This window comes from Anguilla rostrata, chromosome 9 (assembly GCF_018555375.3).
Source record: "Anguilla rostrata isolate EN2019 chromosome 9, ASM1855537v3, whole genome shotgun sequence".
NCBI classification, from domain to species: domain Eukaryota; kingdom Metazoa; phylum Chordata; class Actinopteri; order Anguilliformes; family Anguillidae; genus Anguilla; species Anguilla rostrata.
The window spans coordinates 46,592,614-46,602,975 of NC_057941.1; the positions used below are offsets into that span (position 1 = coordinate 46,592,614).

The window sequence follows — 10,362 nt, forward strand, 5'->3', positions numbered from 1 at the left end:
TTTTACTTTTATTACATATACCATTTATTATGTCAAAAATATTGCATTAATCATCAAAATCTGTTTATAAATGCAGCGTTTTCGTGATTCGTGCCAGTACTGTGTGCATGCTGGTCTCTTTGTTGTAATGTGTGTTTGTCTGCGTGATCGTGTGTTTGGGCTGTGTTTGTCGTGGGCTGGTATCTTGATGCCCGTGTTGCTAATCTTCTCACTAACCCTTTCTCTCTTCCTCTCACACTCTCTCTCCCTGCCCCTCTCTGTGGCTCAGAGCTTGGACAGTAAGTAAACTCGCGGTGTCGCGGTACTATACCGCTATACCGCTATACCGTTCTGCATGCGGCCTTCTCTTCTCTGGCCTTGCCTCAGTGAGATTGAGATTTCTACACGGAATTAGCGTGATTATTTTTCTTTCCCGCATACCCGGGTTCGAACATTACTCAGGGCGATTTTAGGATTCGGCTGACAGGCAGCTGCTGGCGTTCAGTAAAAAGCAAACCCTTATTATTTCACGAGGTATGCGAGAATAAGTGTTACAGCGGATACTGTTATCCATTAGAGGCAGCAATGGGGGTGGAGACATTTCTGGTCTGTGACTGCAAGTCATCAAACTACATGAGGGTCGTCCTTTATGTATGCAATATCAGTATTTCTGCAACAAAAAAAGGGAGCAGTTTTGTCTTTAAGTCACAGATGTTCCCTGTTGTATGGAGCAAATGAGAGGCAAGTGACACTTGAATTGGTGTCCTGGGGGAGATGCGGAGAAACTGAACGCATCGCTAGACTTCCTTAAACCCTCAACAACTTAAAGAGGGACCACAGCTGCTTTAAATAGCCAGGAAGGAATGCAGACATAGCCTCTTCAGCTAGCATCAAACTGACCTGGGTCAAATATGTATATGAATTTTTTAATGTCTTAACTCTTTCTGGATTGTGTATGCTGTATACACACAGTATATCCAAGATTTTTATGCTACGGTGCCTTTCCATAGATTTGGTTGACATGTCACAATGGAGTTGAAGGTCGGGCCCTGATTGGCTTTGATTAGATTAGATGAAAGGTCAGTTTCTGATTGGTTCTGGTTTTGATGTGTCACAATGAGTCTGAAGCTCAGTTTCTGATTGGTTCTGGTTTTTATGTGTCACAATGAGTTTGAAGCTCGGTGTCTGATTGGTTCAGATTTTATGTGTCTCACTGGGTGAGAAGCTCAGATTCCAAATGCTTCTGTCCCCAGTTCCAGAGGCCCCTGACCGGCCCACGATCTCCATGGCGACGGAGAGCTCGGTGTACGTCACGTGGATTCCCCGGGCCAATGGGGGCTCTCCCATCACCGCCTTCCGCGTGGAGTACCGGCGGCAGGGCCGGAGCGCAGAGTGGGCCACCGCCGCCGACAACATCTCCCCCCTCAAGCTGTCTGTGGAGGTGCGCAACCTGGAGCCAGGTGAGAAGGCCCCGCCCTCCTGGCCCCGCCCCTCCTTTGGGCCCCGCCCACCGACCGCCCCTCTCCCGGCCCTCGCCCTGCCTTGGACCTGCCTCCCGCCCACACAGCCACCCCTCTCTCCTGGCTCCTGCCCCCCATCTCCTGCTCCTGCTATCTCCTGCTCCAATCTCCATCTCTCCCTCTCTCATTCTCTCTCTCTGTCTCACTCCCTGTCTCTCTCTCTCTCTCTCCCTCTCTCTCTCTCACTCTCTCTCTGTCTGTTTCTGTCTCTCTCTCTCTCCCCCTCTCGGCAGGCTCCACGTACCGGTTCCGCGTCATCGCAGTGAACATGTACGGCGAGAGCCCCCACAGCACCCCCTCCAGGCCGTACCCGGTGTCCGCGGTCAGCCCGCCCTTCTCCAACCGCCCCGTGGCCGGCCCCCACATCTCGTCCACGGACGCGGTCAGCGACACGCAGATCATGCTCCGGTGGACCGTGAGTTGCAATGCCAGCATCCGCCACTAGGTGGACAGGGGTGGGGAAACGAGGGCTGTGTACTAGGCTTGAATAAGGTTATTTGATCCCTTTAGATGCTGGTAAAATCCTTGCAGAGCACCAAATCTTTTAAAAGAAACCTTAATTTTCACTAATATCCAGAACGTTATTCTTTCATATTAGTGTACGTATGTAGTAATAACTAAAGCAGGAGTATTTTTTAGTATTTTGAACTTTTCTGGCAGTTAAAGTGTTGGAAGTGCCTGTTTGTCCCAGGTCTGTGCTTAGCACAGGCAGACGGGCTGGCAGCTCTATCCAGCCACTCTATTTCCACGCCGGTCTGATTCCGGTCTCGATGATGCAGTCGATTACGCTACCGTTAAGAACACGCTCACGCGGACCGGGGGGAAAAATCGCGCCCAATTAGGCGTCCCGATTGCTCCGGCCTGCAGTGATTACAGTGGCGTCCCGCGGAGATTAGCCGGCTCGGCGGCGGACACGGCCGGGGCTAAATTTAGCCCGCGGGAGAGCAGGGGAAGCGGAGGCACTTTTATACCTTATCGGCTCTCTTAAACGCAGCCTCCGCAGTTAGCATTCTTTAGCCCTTCTGATGCTGTTTACCCACAGACCTCATACTTGGTCCTGTGATCGTTACTATCACACGCTATTATAGCATGCTAGCCCTTATTCATCATCCCGTAACCTGATATGGGTTTTTGGCTAAACTCCCCCCTCCCCCCCCCACTTCTCCCCCCAGTACACCCCCTCGAGTAACAACAACACCCCCATCCAGGGATTCTACATCTACTACAGGCCCACGGACAGCGACAACGACAGCGACTACAAGAGGGACGTTGTGGAAGGTGAGCTTCTCCGACAATCGGAGGGGGACAGAGTTCACTGGGACACCCTTGTGAATTGGGACAGCTTTTTTTAGCGGGCCGCAAAAAAATTAGCGAGGCTGTCATTGGCGTTTGCACAATTTGCGGAGAGCAGGTGTGTTTAGAAATCTTTGTGGGTTTTTTTTTCTTTTTTTTGGTGAGTGCGTTTTTTTTTTTGTTGCAACAGGGGTAATCCCACAGGCGAGCCCAGCCGGGATGGATGTCCGTGTGGGGCAGGGGGGGCGGGGCGGGTGAGGGGGTCGCCCTGGCGATTGATGTGCGGCAACCGCTGTTGCCGGGGAAATGAGGCCCGCGTAGAATGTGTCTTTAATGAGCGGTGGGCTCGCTGATGGCCCCTGAACTGAAACCCTAAACTGGGGTGGGTGAAGGGGCTCGGGTTTCCGGCAGGAATGCTAAGAACTGCCTCCCAGCCGGGCTCCGCCCTCTCGCTGTCAGGGAGCTACGGGTTACGGGCATCTCCTGGAGATGAGTTACAGGAAGTGATGTCAGAACCCTTTGAATTATGTAGTGGTGTGTGTATGTGTGTGCATGTGTGTGTTTGTGCCTGTCTGTCTGTTTGCATTTTTCTGTGTGCGTGTTGTGCATATGTGTGTGTGTGTTTGTGTGTATGTGTATGTATGTATGTGTGCGTGTGTGTGCGTGTCTCTCTGTCTGTGTCTCTCTGTTAGTCTGTGTGTGTGTTGTGCATGTTGAGGGATTTGTTACCTGCTGAGCCCCCTGGCTTACTGTACTACATCAGTCAGCGGCTGCGTTGCCGGGGGAAGGGAGGCGGGTCTGACGTAATCAGGTGATGTGGCGTGTAATCCGCGGATGAGCCCGTAGCGTTCTAATCGTCCCGCGCTCGCTGAGCCCCGGATCGCGCTTCTCAGAGCGCTCTCTAACGCAAACATTCGGGAGACGGATAACAGGACTCATCCGCTGTCTAGCTGTCCCCCGCGCTTACATCCTAACGCTGGTTTTAAATGCGTGTCTGCAGATAAAAAAGGGGCCTGTTTCAGGTCCAGCAGTGGACGTGTCGGGTCTAGTAAGAGATGAGGAGGGGCGAGGAGGTGTCATGTGACCTTGAAGGGGTCCCGCTGACGTGCGGGTGTGTGGCTGCGGGCCGCTGGTGTCTGGGCCGTGCGGCGGCGGCGGTTTGGGTGCGCTCGTCGGCGGCGGCGGCTCGGAGCGGTTCTGCCGCTCGCCGTTCTGTGTGTCTCAGGGGCCGCGGTGTCGGCGCGAGCGTGTGAGCGTGTGAGCATGTGAGCGCGCTCAGTGGCGCCGCTGGAACCGGGCCAGGACAAACGCTCGGAGGCCATATAAGGAGGCCGTCTGGTGCGAGAGCGAGAGAGAGGGATGGAGAGAGAGAGACTGAGAGAGAGATGGAGAGAGACATAGAAAGACTTAGAGAGAAGGAGAGAGAAAGAAAGAGGGAGACGAAGAGAGAAAGACCGAGAGAGAGAAGGAGAGAGACAGTGAGGGAGATGGAGAGAGAGACAGACAGTGAGTAATCGGGGGAGTGACTGCTCTAGAGCAGTAAGCGGTTAAATTCAGGATGGGATGGTTAAGGGACAGGTTTGGAATGTTGAGATGATGTCACAATCTACTTTGCCATGCCCCCCTCCTCCCCCCCCCCTCCAACAGGCATCAAGCAGTGGCATCTGATTGGCCAGCTCCAGCCAGAGACCTCCTACGACATCAAGATGCAGTGCTTCAACGACGGAGGAGAGAGCGAGTACAGCAACGTCATGATCTGCGAGACTAAAGGTGAGAGAGAGGAGGTGCTCGCTTCAGGTTAAAAAAAAAAACCCCAAAGAAAACAGACCAGGGAAACAGACAACCATGGCAACCATTAGCTCCCAACTGTCAGAATGTACTTGAATCCTGGCCCAAATGTGTCAGTGTGAGTTGAAAATCTTGGTGAACCTTTATCTCTTTCCATGCTGGTGAAGCTTATCTCCTTGCACGGGGAGCCATGTAAGACAGGCCTTGTTATGTGAGCGTAACGTTCTCTGCTGGGTTTAGAGTTGTCTTAAGCCTCCTCCCCCCCCCCCCACCTGTTCCCCCAGCTCGCCTCGCTCCGGGCGCGCCCCCCCAGAGCCCGGTCACGCCCCCCGGGCCCTACCCGCCGGACCCCCCCTCGGCGCCGGGGGGCCTGCTGTACCTGATCGTGGGCAGCGTTTTGGGCGTGATGGTGCTCATCCTGCTCGTCTTCATCGCCATGTGCCTGTGGAGGAACCGCCAGCAGAGCGGGCTGCACAGTGAGTCCCGGGGTGAGCCGCGGGGCCCCGCCCCCTGCCCCATGCCACGCCCCCTGCCCCATCCCTAGTCCCGCCCCCCCTCCGGGTGGGGGCGTGTTCCACAGAGCCGTGTTAGTGTCGCAGACCTATCAGTATTTCTGGAGGGCCGGAACAATTTGTTTAGATTTTAAAAGTTATCCATGATGTTCATGACTCGTTCAGACCCGTGTTAAGTAATTATTTGAGATTCTGTAGCTCTTTATTTGGCAGAACAAACACTGAAAATGCACCTGCAGATTCATACAAATTTTCAATGTCTAAAGTGATGACGTATTTCAAATAAAGCACCTGACCCAGGTCTGTCCCAGTTCTGTCCTTCAGTTAATTAGTTTCAGTTAATCGAGCTCACAGTGCTGAACTGTCGGATTCACTGAGTGAGCGGATGCGTTATTAAGGATTTTTGAGCATTTCACTGCTGTCCTGACTGCCTTGCACAGTAGTGACCTGATGTAGGCTTACAGCTGTAATGTACTTGATTCCGGTCCCCTATTGACAGAATTTGAATGGAATCGACTCCAAATCCCAATCTGAGCATCCCCTCTGTTGCCCCCCCTCAGAGTACGACCCCCCCGGGTACCTGTACCAGCCTGCGGAGATGAACGGGCACGTCCTGGAGTACACCACCCTGCCGGGCACCAGCCGGGTCAACGGGGGGGTCCACGGCGGGTACGGGCACGGCGGTGGCGGCATGGCGCCCCCCGGCTGCCCCCACCTGCACCACAAGCTGCCCAACGGCCTGGCGCTGCTCAACGGGACGGGCGGGCTCTACGCCCCCGCCCACAACCACGGCCACGACGGCGCCCTGCCCCACGCGGCCGTGGACTACGAGCACCCCCACCCGCACCCCCACCCTCACAACGTGAGCCCCCCTCCTCCTCCGCTTCACTTTTATGCTGGGGGTCCCCCCTGGGCCCCCCCACACCCTGAGTTGGGTTCGGAGAGGAAATGTGAAAATATAACTTATTATATAACAATAAAATATTCAGTGTTAAATCAACTCTTACGGAGTACATCACTACTGGACTCATATGTACTTTGGTTGAGTTGAATTAACACTGTAACACTGGAAATTGTACTATGTGTATAACAGGAAACTTTGTGCTGATATTTACACCTGTCCAATTAAGCACTGCCTCTGTTACATTAACTCCAGTTGTTATAGAGCAGAACAGTGTTCTTTTGACATGTGTCAAAAGCATTTGTTTAATATTTCTGGACTCAGCAAATTTGGGTATCATTCATTATAACGTGTCTTCATTGGCCAGAATTTGAAAAGGGGTGTTGCCAACCATTTTTACCTTCCTTTCATTGGCAGGGGGGTGGAATGTACACTGCGTTACCCCAATCAGATCCCTCTGACTGTATGAGCTGCCAGAACTTCTGCAACAATAACAGGTGAGACGGGAGAGGACCTGCATTATGAAACTGCACATTTGATATGATGTTGCATTATGGGAAAAAACCTTCCACATCATTTCATTTAAAAAAATTCTACTCTAGGCTTCTTCTCTGAAAAATGACACCAAGAAATGACACCAAACTTTTTGCTTGGACATTCTTAGCAAGCGTGTATTTACACAGTAAAGGCAGTCTACAGACTACACCTGTAAATTTAACAAGGTTATTTTATCGTGGTGAATTGTTAAACAGAACTTTTTTAACCATTCTAGACCGAGTGATGTAAAATGGTGGTGCATTAGTCATCTAAGAGACATCCTTATGTACGTATGCTTTTTACAGGGTACAGTGGTCTGCCATTGATTTGCACACAGTCCTGATTGTAGTGTGGTTCTGATTGCAATGTTCTGATTATATGGTGCAATTCTGATTGCACATTGGTTCTGATTGTGCAGTGTGATTCTGATTATAGACTGGGTGCTTCTGATTGTAATGTTGTTCTGATTACATGGTGCAATTCTGATTGCTTGGTTCTGATTGTGCAGTGTGATTCTGATTATAGACCGTGTGGTTCTGATTGTAGTGTGGTTCTGATTATATAGTGAGATTCTGATTGCACAGTGATTTTGATTGTGTTGTGTGGTTCTGATTATACGCAGTGCAGTTCTGATTATTCAGTGTGGTTCTGATTGTGAATGACTTCCCAAAAGGGGATGAATTCATATATGGTCATATGGTAACAGGAATCATGACGTTAACAGGAATCTTAAGTTCATACGAAACAACATATCACTTTCACACACAGCAATTCAAATCATTTTGGTTCCCACTTTGCACAGCGTTGGTCCTATTCCTCGACACATTAGGGCTACTGTACGAAGCGTTATGTAAGTGCACTTAATCAAGTGCTGCGGACACTGTAAATAAAAGTGCGTTAAATGTAATTACGCACGCGCACATCGGTGTTTACGCAGCACTTACGCGTGTAATTACGCAGTCACAGGGCTGCCGTAACGCGGTCCGAAGCATGACCGGCTCCCGTGCTGAATCCCGGGTTTTCACGCTCGCAGTGACCAGCTCGTTATTCATCAGCTGAGCAAACATGTTCCACGAGCTGGGCAGACCCCTCTCTCCTCACGTCCCAGAACGGCTCGTCTGTCCCGGGCCACGAGTCTGTCAGCCGGTCCCCTTCCCGCCACTTCCTCTCGCTTTTTTCTTCCTCTCCCCTCCCACTTTCTCCCTCTTTCTTTTCTCTCCCTTCTCCCTTTCTCTTCCCCTCTACTCCTCTTGTCTCTCTCCCTCTTCTCCTCACTTCTCTCCTCTTCTCTTCCCCCTCTACCACTTCCCCCTCTCTGTCTCTGTCTCCCTCTCTCTCTCCTGTCTCTCTCTGTCTCTCCCTTCTCTCTCTCCCCTCTCCCCCTCTCTTCCCTGTCTTTCTCTCTCCCTCTCTGTCTCTCTCTCCCTCTCTCTCTCTCCCCTCTCCCCCTCTCTTCCCTGTCTTTCACTCTCCCTCTCTGTCTCTCTCTCTTCTCTCTCCCCTCTCTTCCCTGTCTCTCTCCCCTCTCTCTGTCTCTCTCTCTCTCTCTCTCCTCTCTCTTCCCTCTCCCTTCTTCCTCTTCACTCTCCCTCTCTGTCTCTCTCTCCAGACTGCCAGGCTTGTTTATGTACTCTGGTGGTTCGGGCCCTAACAGTTTACTCTGCGTGCGGCCAGCCAGAGGCCTAAACGAGCCCTGTGTTTATTTACCTCACGGAGTAGTTTGGTAGGGGGTGGGGGGGTGGGGGGTTGTGTCTGAATGTTTGATTAGACCAGAGGGGGGCGGGGCTCTAACTTGCTTCTGGGTTTAGATGTTCCCTTTTTTATGAATGGAAAATTTTCGAGGCCTGTCTGTAAGTGTTTGTGTGTGTGCGTGTGTGCGTGTGTGTGTGTTTGAAACAGCTGGCTGTTGCCAGCTGCTGAACGCAGTCGAGTGCGGTGGAGAACTCACACAGACTCGGCTGACTCACGCCAGGTTCCATTGTGCTTTCCCAGATTAGCTCGGAATGCTAGTTTTTTTTTTCTTCTCCTTCCTCTCTCTACTTTGATGGGATTCCATGTCAGATGATGTGGCAGTGTCCCACTGAAGTGTCAGTCAACTGCGGCCGCAAGAACCAAAGCCCTGTTGAGAAATTTGTTGCACGTACACTGTGTGGAAAATCATCTAATAAATCTGTTTAAAATCTGAAGTTTTCTGTGTGCGACTTGGATTATAAATTAAAATATCTATTTTTGCTCATATTTAATGATGTACATAATTTTAACCCCTTAATTTCCGCATTTACTAATGTGTTCTAACATCTGTGCAAGTGATTTCAACGTACTCTGTAATATTAACTAGCATGTACAGTAACGTTGATTATTACAAACTGATGTACTCGGTATGAATATCTTATAGATAAGGAGTAAGTCCTTTATTCCTTGAGAAAGATGACTGCATTTATTGGTGTAATTTGAGGTAATTTTGTGTATCCGGTGTGTAATTACATAAAATGGATCTTAAGGTAAAGTGTGTGTTGACTAATCAGAGGATTTGATTCTCAGCACATTTTAAATGAGTTTTAAGCAGTAAAATGCTCACTGTTAAATCGGCCACTATGGCCCGAGTGTTCCCATATACACTGTGTTAGAGTTGAATTAACATTGGACTGGAGTGTTAAAATATCTGTTTTTCCTCTCAGGTGTTTCACAAAGGCCAACGCCAGTTTTTCGAACGGGAGCCTTCCCATGATGCACCGCGGAGCGCCCTGCCAGCCAGACGGGTTGGAGATGGTGCCCCTGGGTCACGTGACCCCGCGCTGCCACACCCCCAGCGTCCAGCAGTGCGTGGGGGAGGAGTCTGCCAAGCAAGGGGAGGAGTCAGAAGAGGACAAAGCCCTGCCCCTTTCCCAGCATTCCTGCTGTCAAGCAGGGGAATGTCAGCACTACCAATCAGAGGAAAGAGGTGTGTTAATCGGCTGATTTCTATTGGCTCCCAACCCCTGAAGTAAAATGTTTTTTCAGTACAGTGATTCAGTATTAAAAACTTTTTCAGTGCTGCTTCCCACAGTGTAGCAGATTGCAGATATGTCCTGATTTCTGCTTCTTAGACAAATCATAAGACCTATAATTATTAGAATTATATAGGGCCTGTAATTAGTTTCTTTTTTCCTGCCAGCTTTTATTTTTTATCTATTTTTTTATTGTGGGGGAAATTGTTACCACTGTTACTCTGTAAGTTTGGAGGTTTCTGCCGTTTTCCTTCCTATTGTTTCATTTCAAATCATTCTGAGTGCGCCGATTTAATTATCAATTTAATTTAAGTAACTTCAATATAGTTTGCATAGAATTTTTCTGCGACTTTGCACTATGCAACTTCCTCTAACTGGCCCAAACAGGTTATGCTATCCATCTGAACACAACAGCAGCAGGCTCTCGGTAAATATTATTTGCCTGCTTCGGTAATCATCGTCTGTTGATAAATATCTTTATTTTTGCATGTTTGTCACTCATTCGACAAACGGAGGGACATGGTGTTTAGTAACGGGGATGAAATCCATTAACACCGTAGTCCCATTTACTGACCGAGGCGCTAGGTGAGGAGGTGCGGCAGAAGTGATTTATTGGCGGTGTGACAAACGCGAGGAGGACCGAGGAGGAGAGCTGAGTAACGAGGGTGCGCCTCCTCTCCCCCTGTGCCGCAGACGAGGAGCCGCCGCAGCAGGCAGGAGGAGGAGCAGGAGGAGCAGGAGGAGCGAGGGCGGAGGCGAGTCGTGACGGACTGAAGCGGCGGGGTGTCCGCTGGGAGCGGCTGAGTCTGTCGGACCTGGACTGTGCAAACCCAAAGCGGCCATGA

General features: G+C 50.5%; 1 protein-coding gene across 1 annotated transcript in view; it reads left to right on the forward strand.

Annotated features, from left to right (window-relative positions):
- LOC135264309 (cell adhesion molecule-related/down-regulated by oncogenes-like) overlaps nt 1–10,362 on the forward strand; it is a 47,956-nt gene extending 37,594 nt beyond the window's left edge. The window contains exons 12-20 of the mRNA XM_064353174.1: nt 1,233–1,439; nt 1,733–1,914; nt 2,672–2,777; nt 4,440–4,562; nt 4,865–5,068; nt 5,653–5,954; nt 6,411–6,490; nt 9,209–9,471; nt 10,211–10,362. Coding sequence (XP_064209244.1) covers nt 1,233–1,439; nt 1,733–1,914; nt 2,672–2,777; nt 4,440–4,562; nt 4,865–5,068; nt 5,653–5,954; nt 6,411–6,490; nt 9,209–9,471; nt 10,211–10,362 — 1,619 coding nt within the window. The remainder of the gene's footprint in view (nt 1–1,232; nt 1,440–1,732; nt 1,915–2,671; nt 2,778–4,439; nt 4,563–4,864; nt 5,069–5,652; nt 5,955–6,410; nt 6,491–9,208; nt 9,472–10,210) is intronic.